The 21,208-nt window shown below is 49.3% G+C and overlaps 1 protein-coding gene across 1 annotated transcript in view; it reads left to right on the top strand.

Moving 5' to 3' along the window:
- LOC136967187 (receptor tyrosine-protein kinase erbB-4-like) overlaps positions 1-21,208 on the top strand; it is a 162,822-nt gene that overhangs the window by 112,542 nt on the left and 29,072 nt on the right. Inside the window, 9 exon segments of the mRNA XM_067261102.1 lie at positions 521-634; positions 795-921; positions 1,592-1,665; positions 5,583-5,673; positions 7,554-7,753; positions 10,752-10,884; positions 14,645-14,738; positions 18,064-18,218; positions 19,302-19,389. Coding sequence (XP_067117203.1) covers positions 521-634; positions 795-921; positions 1,592-1,665; positions 5,583-5,673; positions 7,554-7,753; positions 10,752-10,884; positions 14,645-14,738; positions 18,064-18,218; positions 19,302-19,389 — 1,076 coding nt within the window.

Genomic DNA, 21,208 nt, shown 5'->3' with positions numbered 1-21,208 from the left:
ATGGAGAAGCAGAGAGAAAAAAACAGAGATAGAGGCAGTTAACCGCCACTGCCTTGTTTTTTTGTCCATACTGAAGTTACTCACAAGTACTGATGAAGACTTGGGTATACAGTAAAATGTCCTTCCTCCCCGAGTAACTGAACCTAACCTTTGTTTATACACCCATAGCCGTCTTAAAGAAAGGACCAGTTATTTATATGCTTCTATATGCCAATACAAGGGTAGAAAGCCAGAGTATAAAGGTCCAACCAGGGCCTGTAATTTACAGTGCAGAAACTGTCTATCACCTACACTGAGGCTGTCAGAAACAAGGCTTGCTTTTCTTGCCAAAAGTTGTTCTCTACAGGAACGCTCAATGTAGTTATTGAGTCATTGAAAGAACAGTTCAGCTATAAAAGCAACATGCAGGCACACAAAGCAAACACTAGATGCTAGAAAATCCATTAGCATCTATAAGGCTTGTGTGTCTGTGTTTCTTAACATGAATCTCATAATGCACTTCTGATAATTACCTTTGTAGACAACTTTGTGGTGGACCACAGCTCCTGTGTACGAGCCTGCCCTAGCAACAAGATGGAGGTTGAGGAGAATCGCGTCAAGATGTGCATTCCCTGCACTGACATCTGTCCTAAAGGTAACACAAACACACACATTCCAAACGTAAGAAAGTTTGTGCTTAGATGTTGGTGGTGCGTGTGTGTGTGCTAGTTTGTGTGTGTGGGCATCCATTATTTCTTTATTTTCACATCACAGCACCCCTCCAAACGGTGTCTAATTGGGGTTGTGTGTCGCAGCTTGTGATGGGATAGGTACAGCTAGTCTCCAAGCGGCTCAAACTGTGGACTCCAGCAACATTGACAAGTTTGTCAACTGCACCAAGATCAACGGCAACCTGGTCTTCCTCATCACTGGCATCAAAGGGTAAGCTGCAACACCTGCTAGCTCGCACATGCTAGCACAAAATCACATTCGGTTTTGAGACAATTCATGTGAGGGAATGCAGGCCCTTTCTCCTACCCAGAGAATGTGAGTGTGTGTTTGAGGAGGGATGGGAGGAGGGCGCGGGGAGTCCTCACTATGCCACCGCTCAGGCTGTAGTGTGTTTGGATGAGTGTGGATGAGTCTACGGCAGAGTCTCTGCATTGCCCCCAAGTCACATAGTACCATGAAGTCCTTCCAGCTAGTTCTCCAGACAGCCCCCTGAGGAACCCTGATCATACCGCAACCAGAGTGGAATCAAGACCTGCAGCGTAATTCTCATTCGTGACACGTTTTCTCTCGCTCTCTCTCTCTCTCTCTCTCTCTCTCTCTCTCTCTCTCTCTCTCTCTCTCTCTCTCTCTCTCGCTCTGTCTCTCTCTCTCTCTCTCTCTCTCTCTCTCTCTCTCTCTCTCTCTCTCTCTCTCTCTCTCTCTCTCTCTCTCTCTCACTTTCTTTCTTTTTATCTCTCTTTGTCTCTCTCAATTTCTTTCTTTTTATCTCTCTTTGTCTCTCTCTCTCTCTCTCTCTCTCTCTCTCTCTCTCTCTCTCTCTCTCTCTCTCTCTCTCTCTCTCTCTCTCCCCTTTCTCTCTCTGTCTCTTTCCCTCTCTCAGAGACGTTTATCACAACATCGAGGCTCTGGACCCAGAGAAGCTCAACGTGTTCCGAACTGTTCGGGAGATTACAGGTGAGAGGCCTTTGTCGTCAGTGAGAACAAAACACTGTCTCTGTGTTCTGTCTTTCTGCTTTCATCCACCTGTGAGAATCCCGCACTTATTTTCCCAAATCCTCTAAAGCTGCGGTGTCGCGTTCAAGGGAAAGGGATGAAGAGGAGCCCCCCTTAGGTCGCACCCACATCTTCAATTATTTCTTATTATTCTCTTTTTTCCCCTCATCAAATTTGCATGACGTCCCTTCGTTTACATGTTGACTTCTGCCGAAATGTGTGTGTCGGTGTACAATATGTGTGTATGGGTTTTGACCAAGCCCACCAGTGAGCACACACCAAAGACAGACAGGCGGGGGGTGGGGGGGTGGGGGAGGGGGGGTGGAATATGAGATGCGTATTTGTCCGTGGCTTCCATCACTTGTCTGTCCCTCTGGGAGTTTGAGTACCCTGAGTTCCACAGGCCCAGCTCTGCCACGTTACATCAATTCTGTGGAGGGGGGTCGACAAGACATGGAGAGAGAGTCCCCCCCCCCTCCCAGAATGTATTGTCACCCTCCCCCTTCCTTTGGTCTGGTAATAGGGGCAGAGCCAGCCACCCTGCCAGTAGCTACAGCCAGACAGAAAACTCCTGCCAGGGAGTTTCAGTATTCAGACATCCGTGTCGGCCCATGTGTCATCCCTCACCACCCCTCAGAGCTGTCAGAGGCCCTGAGGCCCACAGCTTCAACCCCTGGCCCCAAACCCCCCCCCTCCCCGGTATCAGACACAGGGGTCGGGTCTGTCAGGACTGTAGCTTGGGGGCGGACAGTGTAGGAGGCAGAGGCAGTCGCTTTGCACATACTCCCCCATAAACTCCCCACAAACCCTCTGCCAACTGCCAACTGCTCTTAGAAAACATATCATGGGGCCAGGCCAGGTTTCACTGTGGGCGATCCACTGAAGCAATTTAGCATAAGTGAGGTTCCCAGAGCATGGCTTTGACTATAATCAACAGCACTTTAAAAACTCTTAACCCCTGGTCGGGAGCCTGTGGCCCCCTTCTTTGCGAGCCACTACTCTGTAATTTGCCTTTCGAATGGATGCGCTGGTAATGTGGCTCTCAGTGAACCCCAACCAATCCCCTCTCAGAGAGAAAGTGGGTGAGAGTATGAGTGTATATGCCAAAGACATGGCTGACATTTTATATTGTCTCTATAGGTATATATGCGTGTCACACACAAACACGCATATATATTTACAGTATATACGGTATGTCTATACGGTGTAAATATATATGACATACTGTACATATGTGTGTGTATGTATGGAGTCAGGTGGCTGAGCGGTGAGGGAATCGGGCTAGTAATCCGAAGGTTGCCAGTTCGATTCCCGGTCATGCCCACTGACGTTGTGTCCTTGGGCAAGGCACTTCACCCTACTTGCCTCGGGGGAATGTCCCTGTACTTACTGTAAGTCGCTCTGGATAAGAGCGTCTACTATGTGTATGTGTGGCTTTGTCCCCTTAGTGGAATATACACTGTACCTGCAGGCATGTCATCTTTCATTATCTAACGTTGCCTAGCCTTTAACCTTGTATATCCTAGCGTAGCCTAGCCCGATATACCCCAGCCGAGCGCAGCCAGGTGCTCAGCAGGCCCTCGTTAGCGCCATTAGCATGATGGGAGTCCCAGAGCACAAACAAACAGCTGCCTCTGGAGGTGCCCATCGTGGAGGTGCTCTGGAAAGCCTCCCATCGCTGCAGTTTTGTCATTTGGGCAATTAGTGTCAGCTGATACAGCTGTAACGACGCCACGGCCCGGTAGCTAGCTAGCTGAGGGCCTCACCTAAACGTGGAGGAAGGGAGCAGGAGGGAATTGTGTTGATGTCTACACAAGCTACTATACTGGATTAAAACATGTACCGGGATGGAATCTAGTACAACTGTGGCAGAATGACAGTATAGCAGAGGCGACATGTCTTTATGTATTCCGTATGAGCAATATCCACATTGTAATATCTGTGTTCTGTTGTTTTCATTGACAGTAGAAATAGATACAGGGATGTAATTCAGACTGTATGTGCTTGTTTTCTGTTCCTTGTTGTCTGCTTTTTTTGGTCTCATCTACTGGAGTCATTTACTATGCATTTAATTTCATCAAGCCTACCTCCAAACACTCAGAGAGTCAGAACGAGGAGGCTACCCAGGAGAGCAGAGATGTTGCCGGAATGATAAAAGCTCTCTTGAAGGTTATCGCTCTCTTGTCGACACGTTTTAAACGGCATTCTTCAGAAACTCATCTCGAATCGGCAGGCTACTAAAACGCATCCACTAAGGGAAGCTCACAAGCCAACGCCAGGCTCATACTTTATATTAGTTAGACATAACCCCCCCCCCTATGTCCATATGTGCCTCCCGCTCAGTGTAATGAATCTTTTTAAAGGCAATCAAATATCAGTTATGCAACAGAAAACCCATCCTTGAAAATATGCACCATCTGGACCTTTCAATATAAAAGCGATTTGGGTATTTTGATGGTTTCCTTGTCCAAATACAGTAATACAGTGCCGCCCCTCCCTTCAACACCCCCACCACCCCCTCCCTGACCCCCTCACCCATCCCTACTTCCCCAGTCCTCCTCCTCTCCTAACTTCCCACGTACTCGCTCCTTCCAACCCCTCTCCTCCAGCTTCATCTGGATGTTTGTTTGTCCTCTCCTCGCCGGTTTGGGATTCTGCTCTGCCATATCTAAATATTTCATTTTTTAATTCATTATTAAAAATCCTAAATGATCCAAGGCGGTCCGCTCGGCTATGCATTCAACCTACTGAATGTTTAAACACTGGGATATGAAAATTGGAATGGAAAATGCCATGACTGGCATGATTCACAAACTCCTGGAAGTTCCAGTAACAAATCAAATCAAATCAAATTTATTTGTATAGCCCTTTTTACACGCAAGAATGTCACAGAGGGCTTCACATATGCCCATAGAACTGCCCCTCAACCAACCTAAACCCTCAAGGAAGACAAGGAAAAACTCCCAAAAAACTCTCAACAGGAGAAAAAAATTGAAGAAACCTTGGGAGGAGCAATTCGGAGTGGGATCCCCTCCTCCAGAGACGGTTGGTGAGAGAGAGGAGCAGAACACAGGCTAAACATAGTCATACAGTGTCGATGGGTTTTAAAACACCAAAATCCATTGTTCAACTTTATAGATGTAGGACAGGACCGGGAGACTCGCGACCAGGTCCAGCGTTGGCTGACCGACGACCAGGCAGGTGCTGACAACTCAAACCCCCCACACCAGAAGGGATGTGTGTGGGGGGGGACAGAGAGAGGAGAGCAGGGATTAGAGAATGCCAGGAGCAGCTAACAGTTGCAGTCATAATAGAATGAGATCCCCACCGGTCAAGTGTGGACTGGTGCAGCAATTTAACAGAGCAAAAAAGGGGAATTTGATGCAACCCCACACACCAAGACAGCGACAGCCCCCCTCATTTGGAACATGAAATCTGTTCCAGGGGAAGAGAACTCTAAAATAAGTTATACTTATAGAATAAGGATGGCAGCAACACTATGGAAGCAGTAACACTTTCCTATGGAAGAGTTACACAAGGATGGGAATATTTAGTATTTGTTTCGATGACTTCGAATGATGCTCTCATATGCACACCTTGAGTTGAAGGTTTTCTGCATTTGTTTTGGTTTAATCATTAGCATGGATGTTGAAACATGTAATGTGCCTCTGAAATTCGCTCGGAAGCTTAAGTGCTCAACTGCTGTTAAAGCTGGATCTTGATTTTTTTCATATTGTAATAGAACTCAAAGAATGCCACCGCTCATTCACGGTCCACTTAAAAACGTTCTCCCAGTATCTTGTGGCTGTTCTGCTTGGTGGTACTTGGTGCACTGTATGTGTGCTGCAGTAGTGTGACTCCGACTGTGTCGCTTGCAGGCTACGTCAACATCCAATCCTGGCCAGAGAACATGACCGACCTCGGTGTCTTCTCCAACCTGGCAACCATCGGGGGGAGAGCTCTCTACAGGTGAGACACACACGCATCTCCACCCAAGCTGATCTCAACAGGATATCTCCCCTCTGAAGACTGGGATCAATATGAATGATTACATAAGCAAGCCAGCACTTCCTATAGAGTGTTGTTTTCCTATAGAGTGGAGGATTTGTTTGTTTTCTACATGTTGTTGATGGTAATAAGCTACCAGCTACAGTAGGCTACATTGAGATTGGCTGTATAACATGCCAGTGCTTCCCTTCCATAGTTTATCTCTCCAGTCAATGACAGTGATGCCCTTGCTGTGGAGGTGGATTCTCATTATATTGATCTGCTGGCTGGATGTGGCATCTATTATCATACCTGTAGACCTCTGGCCCATCTATCAATGACAGCAGCGACAACTTCTTAAGGGATATTATGCGCCAGATCTATGGCAGTGAGGACTTGCTATAGAAACCAGGACTGTTTTTTGATCTGTGTGTGAACACTTTCTTCCATTCTTGACAGAGAGAAGGTAAAGGAAAGAGATGGAAGGATAAACAGGCAGATGATGGGAGAAAGAGCCAAAGAGAGAGAGAGAGAGAGAGAGAGAGAGTGAGAGAGAGAGAGAGAGAGAGAGAGAGAGAGAGAGAGAGAGAGAGACCGAAAAAGAGAGACAGCCATTAAAATGCTGCTGGCCTCTCCCATCTCCCCTGTGTCTCTCTGCGTGTGAGTGGAAACACCGTGTATCTGCCAGTCTGCCTCCAAGCCTAGGGTCGTCTGCTGAAAGGTCCGTCTATTGTACGAATGAACGCCTGCCACTAGACGCATGGCCGCAACACGCTCCCTCTGCAGCCTCTGACACCATGCAGCTTGCCTCTCCCGAGAGTTCGAGAGAGGTGGAAGGAGACGGAGAGAGAAAGCGAGAGAGGGAGAGAGAGATAGGAGATGAGGGCGCGGATTCTACGTGTGGTCCTGGGTGGCCTATCACTAAGTGCAAGGCCGTGTTCTTGTTAGTGTGAGTGCTTCTGAACACCCAGGCCTCTCCTGGAACACTGGAGCAAAGGAGCGAAAAAGAGAGAAGCAGTGGATGAAAACGGAGAGAGAGAGAGAGCACTAAGTGACAATGGTCCAGTGCTAGAGTAAGCCTCCCACGGATTATAGCATCTGTCAAGATGACTGTTTTGCATGAAGTGATCTCAGCACATCTGAAGGACAGCTCGCGCTGGATGCTTTCGAGAACAGCTTACATTTGCTTGCTAAACAGTGTCGCGACAAGAAGAACAGCAGTACAAGTACCCAGCTCACTAATGGTATATTGTTCTCCCTCTCTCTCTCTTTCCTAATCCATTAACGTTCTCCCTCCTCCTTTTCCCTTTTTTTTCCCACGTACTCTCATCTCTCACCTTCTCATCAACCCATCCTTTCACATCCTCCTCTCTCCTCGCGGCTTGACTGTCTCTCCTCCGCTCTTTCCCTCCGCTCTATCGCTCCTCCTCCCTCGGATATCGCTTCTCTGTCTCTCCAACTCCAATTTCTCTCTCTCTCTCTCTCTCTCTCTCTCTCTCTCTCTCTCTCTCTCTCTCTCTCTCTCTCTCTCTCTCTCTCTCTCTCTCTCTCTCTCTCTCTCTCTCTCTCTCTCTCTCTCTCTCTACTCTAACCCTATCACTCTGCCTCTCCCTCACCCCTCTCTCTCGGTCCCTTATGTTCTCCCTCAACCTTCATCCGTCCCTCACCTGTTCACCTCTCCTCGTCGCTGTCGCGTCTCACTTCTCCCTCGCCCATCTCCCCCTTTCTCCTCCCAATCCCTGCTCCATCTCCTACCCCTCCCCCCCCTTCACCCACTCACTCCCCCCTTTTCTTCCTCCGTCCGTCTCTGTCCCTGTCACCAATTCCCCCTCCCTCCCTCCCCTTCCTTCTCTCTCCTCTAGTGAGATCTCTCTGCTGGTCTTGAAGCAGCAGGGTATCACCTCTCTGCAGCTGCAGTCCCTGAGTGAGATCAGCGCAGGGAACGTCCACATTGCAGACAACAGCCAGCTCTGCTACTACCACACTGTCAACTGGACCAGTCTGTTTCGCGCCAGCAACCAGAAGGTCCTAATAAGAAACAACCGCAACTCCCAGGAGTGCAGTGAGTCCCCGTAACACCAACGCAACATTAAACACACATCTGTCACCGCAAAAAACACAATACATACCTTCGACACAAAAACACACTACGCACCTACCACCCCAAACATACAGTACAACAATACACAGGTACCACCCTAAACGGAGACACAATACCCAGCTATTACACACAACACAATGAACACTTTGTTCAAGTTTGAGTTATTTGCAATGGAACACTTGATTTTCAGGATTTCCCAACAGAGCAGACAAGTGGACAACTGAAACCAAATAAATAAATAAATGAAATCTATCAGAAAGGGTAGCTGCCCTACTGCCCTCTGCATTCGGCTTACAGTACACCAGATAATAGGTGTTCCCTTTCTTAGCCCAGGCATACTGCGTTATCGACAATCCTAAGTACAAATGTCAGCCTTCAACCCACAAAGCTATAGTTAGCTATCTATTCAGTAGCCCTGTACTCCACCACCAACATGTTCACACAGAGAAGGTACCGCAACACTCACGTTGAAACAGCAACTACGTTAAATTGATAGTTTAGTTACCACCACTGGTAACGCTGGGGCTAAAACTTCAACAATAAAACATTAATGTATTATGTTCATGAATAACTTAGTTGGCTATTTGCATTATTGAGTTTAGCTCTCCTTGCTCTCCACCTCACCTCCGCATACTCCTGAGGTGTCACTGACACACCTCACTGATTCTGAGGCTTGCAGTAAGACTCTGAGTCAGACCACTCTCCTTGACAATGTCTTTGTGTGCGTGCGTGCGTGTGTGCGTGTGTGTGTGTGAGTGTGTGTGCGTGCGTGTGTGCATGTGTCGCCTGACTGAGCCTAGCAGGGACCATGGGAGGGCATGACTGGCACCCCCGACTAGAAAGGCAGAGGTGGAGAGGAGAAAGATGCACCTGCTCGGTGTGTGTGTTTGTCTGGATGTGTGTGTGTGTGTGTGTCTGTGCATGTGTATGCGTGTGAATGTGTTTGCTAAAGGTGTGGGGTTGAGGTGGGTTGGAAGTCAGTGCTTCCTGCTGTGAAGATCATTAGCAGGTCTTTAGCTTCCTCAAACCCTGGAATTACAGAAGGTTGATGGATCAGTCTCTCCAGCTGCCTTGTCATTAGAGGCTCAGTGCTAGCCTCTCTCAGTGCAAGCCTCTCTCAGTGCCAACCAGATCTGTCAATGAATGTTAAAACCTCTGTTCGTGCTAGCCGCTCTCAATACTGGCTTAGCAAGCTTCTTGAAATGTTAGCATCTCTCAATGCTGGCCCAGCACGCCTCTCGAAATGTTCGCATTTCTCAAGGCTTGCATCTCTTAGTGCTAGTCCCTTTCAACTCCAGCATCTCTCAATATTGGTCTCACTGCTAGCCTTACCAGGCTTCATTTTGATGGCAGAAGAACAGAAGGGGCCTGAGTTTCCTGAAGCATTCATCTCACACAAGCTTCTAATTACTCACTTAGATCCCCATGTCTCTGCCTCCTCTCCTCCTCTCCTCTTTCCATCTCTCAGTGATTGCAATGAGCAGCAGGGGACAAGGGTTTTGTCCGTCTTTTCAGATTCCATTTCTAGTTGCCGTGATGCAACAGGGATCATATTGTCTCTTGGCAACAGCTGCCTGTTGGATCTGGCAGATGCTAGCCTCTGGTGTCTTCCCGTTTCCCAGGAGACCAACCTGGCTCAGCGTTTGACATCAATAGAGCCCAAACTGTATGTTTTCGGTAGGGTCCGGAATCTTTTGTGTCGGCACCTCTCTCATCCGGCATCGATACAGCATCGTTACAATGACATTCCTCCAACCCTTCCTTTAAACCCACCCCATACCTCCTATCCCCTTGTTCTACCCCCTGCACAGAAACAAAACGCAAACCCTGGAAGTTGAGATGTTATGTTATGATGTCATGGTTTCTCACGAAAGAGAACGCTTTCACGCACTGCCCTCATCAGTGCTTGTGTACACCCCCCTCCCTTTAACGAACACTCTCTCACTATCGCTTTGTTCACCTATTTAAGCATTCTGAACATGACATTATGGGAAAACAAAAATACCCCCTGGCTTACATTTGGCCACAACTTCAAAGACAATGGGAGAGAAGGCCACTGTGGCTCTGTGCCTGGTCCCCAGAAACACACACAACCGTTCTAGTCTGCTCTGCTTGGGACGAGAGGATGAATTGTGGATGGATGGAGGGATGAAGGAAAGGACTAGAAAAAGAAGACGGATCTAAGGGTATTCAGACAGCCTGTTGCTCTCTGTTGAGCCGCCATCTTGCCTGCCATCGCATCAACAGATTGTTATTCATCCGTTTCTGAGATGTCACTGTGAATTCTCGACACTCACGTCTTCACTGCGACCTCGCGACCAGACAGGACTATACGTACACAGGAATCCGGTACTGAGATAAAAACAAATGTTAGAAAAAGTTTGAACTTTTGTCTATGTTTTCTTTCCACTCCAGTCTTCTAAAGGCTGTGGCCTCCCCAGGTGTCTGAGTGCTACTTTTGTGCTTTGTCACTGTTTGGTCAGCACTATTCTAATGAGTGAACACAGCTGTCTTATCTAACTCTAGGTGCAGCTGTCTTATCTAACTCTAGGTGCACTGTTGCTCTCTCTTTCTGTTACATACTTTCTCTCCCTCGCTCTCTCATTCACCTTCTCCTCCTCTCCCTGTAACAGAGGCTCTCACCACGGTACCTCTTCAACGCTGTTCTCTGAGATACGGCTAGCTAGGCTGTCATTACCTATTCCAGATGGCACACACAATGTACTCAATAAGCATCTGACAAGGGATCGTGGTCCCTTTGGATGGACGGGGGGGAGCTCAAGGTTGAATTGAAACCAAATGTTTGACTGTCCTCAAATAAACCCAGTGGACTCTGAGAAGTTTGAACAAACTCTGAATACAGACTGTTGGTAAAAACCAGCCAACTTACGTAAAGTATCCTCATCCTGCCTGTGTGTGCGTGTGTGTGTGTGTGTGTGTGTGTGTGTGTGTTCCCCAGCCATACAGCGGATGGTTTGTGACCCCTTATGTTCAGACTCTGGGTGCTGGGGTCCAGGTCCAGACCAGTGTCTCTCATGTCGTTACTTCAGCAGAGGACGCTCCTGTGTGGACACTTGCAACCTGTACGAAGGGTGAGTGACTCTCTCTCACACACACACACACACACACACATACACACACACACACACACACACACATACACATACACACATGAGTCAGCCTCCTAAACCTACAGTATGTAGCTAATCACCAGCTAACCAACCAGCCTTAAAAATGCAAACTTAAGTTGACAATACTGTATGATCTTGTGGACGGACCTCAAATGTCAACAGTTGCTCTCGTTGCTGTTTTCTTTATTGAAACGTCTCAATTTTATCCCTGTGCTTTTGAGGTATTAAACACCCTGACAATATACTGTGTAAACTACCCACAATCCAGTCTGTCGAACCCACCTAAGACCACGGAGTTGCTCTTCCTCACCCATTCTCTTCATCCCCGAAGAGCAGCAGACATGGTGTAAACTCAATCTCAGGCTCAATAGATATGGCATGTACTTCTAAATGTCATTGAAACAGATTACTGTGTTTGTGCGAGAGACAAGGCCAGGTCACCAACACATCGCACTTCCCTTCATAACATCACGCAACTCTGCTCCCTCACTAACCAACCCTGTGGCAGGTAAATACCACAGGGAAATAATAAGTTGGGTTTTCATTTCTCTACAGATTTAGAGAATTTGTTTGTCGTCTAACCTATATGTGCGAAGAATATTCTCACGTGTATGTCGAAAACAGAATGAGATCTGTGCACATGAACACACTCATGAACACGCATGCGTTTATTTTTCTGGTTATTTTATTGTAAATGGAGTGACAGCATGTCCACAATTGTCTCAAAAAAGTACAAATGAAATGAAAGGCTCTGTTAAAGAGGCACAGTAACACTTTGTTATGCACACAATTCAGCTTCTGTAGCTACACAGTTAGTGGCATTATGTGAAATAGGGAATTCTAAAGAAAGTTGTGAACGATTACTTTCCTATTGTTTATCTTATCTGTATAATGGGTCCATGTTTTGTCACGTCTACCTCGATGTGAACCTACAGTATGGTACAAATGGTGCATTGTAAATCCAGCAGTTGAAAAACACACTGTGAGCCACGGAAATCCACTCCATGGTGTGACGCTAGTTCCGCTGTGTCATGTGTGAGAAGCATTGTAGCAGGGAGCTTGGTGTTCTGGTGGCGCTGGCCGGCTGGGTCGGGACTCATGTACCTATGCAGACCCAGATCTGGACCCAGACCTACCTGGATGTTTTACCTTGCAGAGGGGCCGCGTCACGGCCCAGGCATGCAGCGGGGCCCTTCGTGGTGGAGAAGCGTGAAGCTGGCCTGGAGAGGTACGCTAAAGCTGAGCCGCGCTGCGCAGGGCAGGGGGGTTAGGCGTGTCACTGCGTGTCACAGTCACTGCTTGCGCACGGGGCCACGCCCTGCCTACCTGCCCGGCCTGCACTCCGGGAAAGGAGCCGCCAGGTGCGATGACGCCCGTAGGCCACTAGGGGCGCCAATTCGCTGTCCTCTCCGTCCATGTGTGTGTTGTCTCCGTCTCCTGCACACATACCGCACTCCCCACCCAGGCTGGAGAACAGTAGCGACATGTTTGCATGACTTATTTATTCGACCGCCCATGAGAGTGTCTTGTGTTTCCTAACGTCTCTGTGTTGAAGATGCTGTCGACGTCTGCTGCGCTTCCACGTGTCGAAACAAAATGCGGGTTGTACATTTAGTAATTTTAGCAGACGCTCTTATCCAGAGCGACTTACAGTAAGTACAGGGACATTCTCCCCGAGGCAAGTAGGGTGAAGTGCCTTGCCCAAGGACACAACGTCATTTGGCACGGACGGGAATCGAACTGGCAACCTTCAGATTACTAGCCCGGTTCCCTAACCGCTCAGCCACCTGACTCCCTTGTAAAGATAATCCACGCAGGGCCCGTAGAGAGGGCACACGGAAGGCAGCGCTTCCTACTCACCTGCGTACCTCAGATTTGTCCTGAAGGTCGCAGCGCTGCGGAGGCGTGGAGGCTAACGCTAGTTAGCCGCTCCCCGTGTCCATGCTGGGGTCCAGACCCAGACCAGGGTGGGGCTTTACAGCAGGCAGAGCAGTTCAGACGGGCAGAAGCCAGGAGGGACTATCGAGAAAAGCCATTTAGACGGGAGCTGGGCTCAGCCCTGCTTGGCTCGGCTTTGCTGGGCCAGACAAAGACTTCCTTCCCGTGCCACCCAGCATGCATTGTGCTGTCCAGATAAAGCATAATTAATCCTAATTTGATTTAACATCCCATGGAGGAGCTCCTCTTTTTCATTACAAAGAGGAAGCACCCTAGTGCTTTCCACAAACACACACACACGCGCGCGCACACACACTCCCGCACACACTCACTGTCACACCGCACACACTCACTGTCACACGCACAGAGGAACACACGCTACCTCTTGTTTTCTCTCCCACACACAGGCACACACAAGCATGCATGTATTCACTTGCACGCACGCACACACACACGCACACGCACACACGCGCACACACACACACACACACTGTCCCATGCAGCAGCCCTATACCCCATCTCAAAGGCCTCGTGCTCAGTCTGAAGTTAATGACTTCCCTGGGCATCATTGTGCCCCCCCTCATCCGCCACTGCAATCGAGGAACAACAAGCCACTTTAGTTAATCGATTTTTGGGAAATATGGAACCCCCGTTAGCCTCGATAGAACCAAAGTGATGTTATCAATATGGCCAGCTAATCAGCCACTGGGCTGGTGGGTGGTGTGGGAGAAACATATAGTGCTTTAGATTAGCCAGTCCCTCTGTGTAATATGTATGCTGGAGCTGGGGGTTTAGGGAGGGTGACATCATCACTTTATCCAGCTCCCTTCAGTGCCAAATTCAACTTAAGAATAAAGATGGCCCACTATAGCCCACAGCTCCACCCACCCTCCCCCTGCACACACTCTTACTGTAATACACCATATCTATCTGCTTCTGAGCAGTCTGTTTCAATGTTATTTTATGTTTATTTTATGTTTTCTTCTTTTGTAATCTATTTATTGACCGTTTTTCTTCCCTTCACTTGTCTGAATTTGATAAAATATATATATGTTGACAGCTTTAATTAATTCATGAGAACAAGCTTCAGCTCTTGTACAGAGCTATGCTAAAATGTGCCGTTGGCAAAAGCAAAGTGCATTCGATCAGATGTGCCTTCGGACACTGAGATCATACCACAAAGGAAAACAGAAAACACAATCTTGTTAGTTTGTTCTGTCCACGTTTTCTTTATTGTCAGACATTTCCATCAGTACTGTTTGAAAGGCGGTTGTCAGTGAAAGCCTGACTGTATGAGACAGGACCACTTCACGTTATTGAATTTCCAGATCTAGTAAACCAGTGTCAGTGTCAGTCAGTGTAGGTCACTGGTGGGTGCAGTCACAGCAGGTGGATGGTTGAGGTTGATGGGAGCATTTCTATGGTAGCTCCCCCTGTCTTGCTGCTGCATTGCCCCAGGCTACACAGTACCCTGCCACCTGACCCCCCCCCCCCCCTCCCCTCCCCCCTTCCCAAGCAGCAAAATAAACACACTCTGTCATTTTGGGGGAATTTAACACAATTCTTTCTTTTTCACTATCTCCTCTATCACCCTCCTTTATGCCTCTCCATACCTCTTCCCGCTACCTCTACCCCTCCTCCCTGCTCCCTCCCTTGCTCTCCTTTCCCCGTCACTCCCTTTCTCCTTCCCTTTCCTCTCCTCCCTCTCTCCCCCCTCTCTTTCTATGTGTCCCTCTCCCTGACCCCCCACCTCTCTCTCCCTCCCTCTCTCCCTCTCTTCCAGGGACGTTCGGGAGTATGCTAACAGCTCCATGTGTGTGGAGTGTGATGCTCAGTGTGAGAAGGCAGACGATGACTCCCTGACCTGTCATGGCCCGGTAAGACAGATACACACACCCACACACACACACGCACACACACCCACACACATTCTCAGAGGCTCTCAGAGAAGCAAGGCACGTCCCCTCTCCCATCTCTTTCCAATGTCCACACACACCACATCTGAATACAGAGAAGTGGATTGCCCCCACTCTCTCCATAGACTGCACGTCTGGTTTACCCTTTGTGAACCTGTGCATTGTTTAAACTGCAGCATTTAAGTGATTTTAATTTGCCCTTTTATGTTTACATGCGGTTTGGATCCGCCCAATAAAAACTCACCGGAGAATTTCTCTCCTTCCCGCCACAAACTGAAATTGCTTCTGACCACAGACAGTTTTCGATTGCTCTGCAACCGTGATTAATTGTATTCTCTAATAAAGTGTGCCTTCTGAGCTTAGGGATTGATTTTATTTCATGTTAACTTATAGGGAAAGTGGATTTCAGTCGTCGTGTGTGTGTGTGTCGCCTTGTGTGTGTTTTTGGGGTGTGCGAGAATGCATGCCTGTGTTTGCCATTCCACCTGCGTGTGTATGCGTCTCATTGATCCAGTGGTCATGCAACTTTATCAGCTTAGGGACGCGGTTTGCAGCATTCGGTTGACTGTAATAGGAGGGAACATCTATGGATGGAGTCATATCCTGCTTGAGAGGAATTAACACAGACCACCCAGGTTTCCTCTCCTGGGGGCTGCCCTGTGCCCGATACCTAATGCACCCCATCATCAGACACAGTCCAGTGTAGCCGTGCTGTGTATGGTTTGGAACCTGGCTCTGGGGTCCTAACTCGTATGTCTGGGGGTGCCAAGCCAAAGTAAGCAAGACAAGCGGCTTGAGTTTCAACAGAGAATGTGTTCATGGCTGTGAAGGGAGATTGGCTGGGGATAAGGTCGATGCTCTTGGCTAACTCATGAATATCCCATGGACCTGCCTTAAGCTAACCTGATACATGGGCAGACTATTGAGCATCTGCAATGAAGTTCATTAGTCAATCTGGCGGTCGACATGTCTTTCTGTAGCATGTGAACAGCAGATGGCTGCATGTCTATCAACTGGACATATTGCACAGGTCCTGTGTGCACACTTCCAGGCAGGCAGGCCTCATAGCCCAGGAACGCCAGAGACTGGGAACAGACAGCGTGGGAGTGGTGAGCCAGGCAAATGGATTACAGCAATCATGTTATGGCCAAAGAGACCATAGCAATTGCATTACACCTTAGCCACAATGATTTGATAGCCATAGCTAATGCCCTCAGAGCGAGGGTGATTGTAACAAGGCCAATAGCCAAGCGCTGGCAGTAACCCAGGAGTGAACGGTGAACGGTGTTTTAAGGTTTGAGGGGCATTATTGCCGGTGTTATATATTCTACGGTATCTGTTGATGGGGATGGTTTTACATAGGAGCACTAACCAGAAAGGCATGCAGTTTGTGGACGTCCTGATTGTCCTGTTGAGGGAACACAGTTGTAGGGTTTGTGTCTAGTCATTCGGTACTGTTGGTCCTTGGAAGGCTTGGAGAGGCAAACATGTTTACGAGGACTTGAAGGAGCAGTGTCCTTTCCTCCTCCTCCTCCTCTCCTCTCTGCCCCTCCTCCTCTCTTCCCCTCATTCTCTCCAATCCCTCTGACCATATGCTGTTCAGATGGACCCTCCAGCCCAGATGGTCTAGCACCGACTGCAAATTGATTAACAGGCAGCGCCACCAAACACACTCACACACGCAGCACCCGTCCGGACGCAGCGATGAGCCGACGTGTTAAAACCTCGCCGGCTGACCCGCTCGCCCAACCTTGTCCTCAGCGATAGAGATCTTGACATCATTCCTTCCTGAAATGATACACCAGCCCTGTCTGTTCGTGAGCAGCAAGCGTCCATGAATGCTGGCCCAACCACAATTGTCCGGTGTTGAGAGCCATTCACTTTCACTTGAATTCATTCGCGCCGTACCGCTTTGATTCTGGAGTCTCTCCAAGGTTAAATAGTGTCGCTTTCTTGCACAGAGTTATGTGGTCTGTAACTGCTTATGTCTGACCCCTGCTGCAAAGCTTTGAGGAGGCTTCTACACGGTATATCACCTGGAAGTCCATTTTAAACCCTGTCTGTGAATCAGCGCTGCCTTCGGAGACTGTTTTATATACGGGCGGCTGTTAAACGTCTATCTGCGGAATCTGACATGCGTGTGAAGAACCTTTACGACGACTGTTACAGCTGCTGCCCTACTCTAACTCAGAAGGTGGAGAGGCACACGCTCACACACACACACACACACAGCTCTGGGGAGTAACCGAGTGTACAGGAGGATTTTTGGCAGGAGCCTGCTGCGTTGTCCCCCTGCCACTGTGGGTTGGAGAGATGGGTGGGCAGAGCGGGAGTCCTGTGTACTGTGGCTAATCAGTGTGCCTCCATGGGCCAGGTGCTTATTGGACACACCACATGGCTTTGCTTTTGACACCCACACACACACATATGTAGAGACGCTTCGAAATGCTCACGGACTTCCCCCACTCCCCGGGAAAGCAGGAGACTGAAGACCTGCACGCACGCACGCGCGCACACGCAAGTCCTCCTGCGCTGATTGTTTTTGCAATGGTAAAAACACCCCCTCACACCATTGCCTATTTATCTACCCATCTATCTTTCCGCTCTCCTCTCCAGCTCAGGGGCCATTGTTCTGTTTAGCCCAGTATCTGTCTTTGAGATGTTCTCTGAGCCTCTGCTGCTGAGCCTGTTACACAGCCTTTATTGATACCCACCCACACACACACACACCCACACACACACACACAGACGCGCACAGACACACACAGTCTGAGCAGCCTGCCTCCCCCCTCCCATATTACCTCCATAAATCCTCTCTTGGCTGATTGTTATGGTCATTGTGTGTGCTGTGAGGGATGGTTATTATCTGCCGCCCTGCTTGCTGCTGGTTTATGCGTCTCGTCTTCGCCCTAACTCCCTCCTGTCCCCTCCCTTCCTCCCTCCTCTCCCTCCCTCCCTCTTCCTCTCTGCCCTCACTATCTCTTTTGTCTTTTTGCTCATCTGCTCTCTCTCTTTCTTTTTTCTTTATTTTGCTCTCTCTCTCTCTCTCTCTCTCTCTCTCTCTCTCTCTCTCTCTCTCTCTCTCTCTCTCTCCCTCTCTCTCTCTCTCTCTCTCTCTCTCCCTCTCTCTCTCTCTCTCTCTCTCTCTCTCTCTCTCTCTCTCTCTCTCTCTCTCTCTCTCCTCTCTCTCTCTCTCTCTCTCTCTCTCCTTTGCTCTCTCTCTCTCTGTCTCTCTCTCTCTCTTTCTCTCTCTCACCAACGTCTCCTCTCCACCTCTCTCTCCCAGGGTCCTGACCACTGTGTGAAATGCCTCCACTTCAAAGACGGCCCGAACTGCGTGGACAAGTGTCCCGACGGCCTGCAGGGGGCCAACAGCTTCATCTTCAAATACGCAGAAGCCAACCACGAGTGTCACCCCTGCCACTCCAACTGCACACAGGGGTGAGGGGCACCTGTGTGTGTGTTTGTACATGTGTGTTAGGTGGGGTGCATGCGTGTATAAAGGATTTGGGTGTGTTGAATATGTTATCCGTGCCGCTTTTTTTGCTGTTGCTGAATTTCCTCATTGCGTTATTGAAGGGTGTGTTCTTCTTTCTGCGTGGTTAGCATGTTTCTGCGGTTGATTGCTCGTGTATCAAGTCGGCAGTCAAAATGACTAATGATGCAGGAAGAAGAGAAGGCTCTTCATTTACTCACCAATAGATTTCCCTCTCTCTGACTTGACTACACTCATGCCTATTGATCAAGTCAAGGTCGCCCCATTGAGCATGTGGGCTTTGTAGTTCATGTGAAAAGTAAGAAATGCTAAACAACTCGAAATGCTAAACAACTCGTCCTCCCAAATAGACACGGTTCATCAGTGTGGAATCTACACTGTACACTTTAGATGGTCCAAGTACACTTTCTGACACACACACGCAAACACACGCATACACACACACAAACACCCTGAGTGACAGGTGGAAGAACTGCCACTCTATTCGCTGTGTCGTTATGTATGTAATATTCAACAGAAGTTCTGTTTTGCAGTCAACAGGGGCACCGCCACCGCTTGTGTGTCGTTGCCCTCTGAGTGGCAGCTCACAACTGTGACGGGGTGAAATGTCGTCTTGACACATTGTCAAGAACAACTCAATCCCAGGTTCTCAGGCGGTCTCAGGCAGTCTTAATCTGGGAAGGTGGACGGAATAGCGAGAGAGAAAGAGATAGGGAGAGATACATGGAGAGAGAGAGAGAGGAGAGAGAGAAAGAGACAGGGAGAGATACATGGAGAAAGAGAGGAGAGAGAGAAAGAGGGGGGAGAAACAGAGAGAGAGAGAGAGGAGAGAGAGAGAGAGAGAGAGAGAGAGAGAGAGAGAGAGAGAGAGAGAGAGAGAGAGAGAGAGAGAGAGGGAGAGATTGAGAGATATCCCTGACTGGGCCTGGGACTGGGACACTGAGAAATAGTCTCGAGTATCCAGCTGAGACACACCAACACCTTTATGAAAAAGTAAATATGTTTTGTGTTTTTCTCTCTTTTTTCAGGTGTACTGGTCCCAGGCTGCAAGACTGCATTGGCTGGATGGACAGGTACCTAATTCATTCAGAGGACCTCTCCGTCCTCTCGAGACACGTGCGCGCGCGCACACACACAGACATACGCACGTAAACACACATGCTCAGAAAAACAACAACATACAAACTCAGAGAGAGAGAGGAGAGAGAGAGAAGAGAGAGAGAGAGAGAGAGAGAGGAGAGAGAGAGAGAGAGAGAGAGAGAGAAAGACCCTGAAAGGACAGAGAGTATAGTGTATGATTAATGACTACCTTTGAGGCCAATTGTCAGTGTGTTAGTGTGTGTATGTATGTGTGTATGCATTGGTGTGTGTGCGTGTGTGTGTGTGTGTGTGTGTGTGTGTGTGCGTGCGCTTATGCCTGTGTTTGTTAGAGCTTTACTCTTGCTCTTGATAAATTGATAGCGGTTTGCTTTTGTTCTCACGGGGCGAAAAAAGAACAAAACGCCACTAACCGTTCCGAGCAAATGGATTTACGATTTCATGAGAGACAGCTTGTACTTGAGAGGAAAGGGGGAGGTGGTGGGGGGGGCGGTTGTGTGTGTGTGACTAGAGAGGGGGGGAGGGGGGAGGGGGTATTGGCTGCTGTGAAACGAGCAGGGAGGGTGACACACTGCTCGGTGCGTTCTGCCAGGACTTACCAGGAAACACAACCACTAAATAAAGTCAGAGCCTCGAGCTTAGAGCCCAGAGCCTTGAGCCTGTCAGGGAGAGGCACACTTGACCCGGTCTGAGCTCCACTGTAAGAGCCACCACTACACTACAGGGCAGGCCCTGGCAGGCCGGGGCGGACGAAGCCCTAATGGCTGCTACTTCAGTCATAACTGGGGGAGAGAGAGGAGGGCCTGCTGGTGCCTGCCACTCCATTGATCGGTTTCCCTGTCTGAGGCGGTGACTGGAAAGGGACGGGGTGAGTAGATGGTGAGGGAGACAACGGGAGGGGAGACAGATAAGAAGAGGGAAGAGGCGGTTGGGAGTGAGGGACAGAGGCTGGAGGGAGGAACATGGGAGAGAGAGGGCGGACCTACAGGAGAGGAAGGTGGACAGAGGGACGGAGGGGGGGGGGGTGGGGGGGAGGACAGGCAGCACGGGAGGACGAAAAAGGAGCGAGCGAGAGGCAGAAAGGAGACAGGGTGACGGAGAGAGGGAGAGAGAGGTAGAGAGAGAGGGGAAGGACAAAGAGGGGAGAGAGGGGGAGAGAGAGAAGGGAAAACGAGGGGGAGAGAGAGAGACAGGAGAGAGAGAGAGAGAGAGAGAGAGAGAGAGAGAGAGAGGGCCAGATAAAGGGGCGCTTTCGGGGAGGGAAAATCCCTCTACACCGTCGACAGACCCAAGAGAACGCACACCCGCACACACACACAGAGCAACCGCTGTGGGGCAATGAGGAGTAACAGATCTGACATTATCAGTCGCGGTATAGCCGCTGTGTGACACGGCTGGCTTCAGAGAAATCCTCTTCACCCTCATCCGGCTTATCTGACCCTGGTCTGTGTGCTGTGCCTCGCCCAGGTGTGACTAACAGGGCTTTTCGCCATGTTCGAGAGAGGGCTCGGCTTAACTGAGTGGAAGACCGCTCAGGGCCGTTATCTGTTAGGCCGCCGGAAGTGTGAGAAGAGTGCCATGTCACGCCTGCGTTCAGATAAAGGAGATGGCATTGGCTAGGACACACACACACAGAGGCACACTCCCTGGGCTGATGACAGCTTCTGATGGTCTCCAACAAGAGGTCCACACAGTTTTGGTGTCACGCTGCCTGTGTACCGTCCTGTACCTCTGAGAACAGATGGATCGCACCCACAAACACACGTTCCCACACACACACGCACGCGGCGCAGCGCGCACTGCGCACGCTCTCAAACGAATACACACCCGGCATGCA

Source organism: Osmerus mordax, chromosome 2 (assembly GCF_038355195.1).
Source record: "Osmerus mordax isolate fOsmMor3 chromosome 2, fOsmMor3.pri, whole genome shotgun sequence".
Classification (NCBI taxonomy): domain Eukaryota; kingdom Metazoa; phylum Chordata; class Actinopteri; order Osmeriformes; family Osmeridae; genus Osmerus; species Osmerus mordax.
The sequence above is the reverse complement of the archived record's forward strand: the minus strand, read 5'-3'. Positions and strand labels throughout refer to the sequence as shown.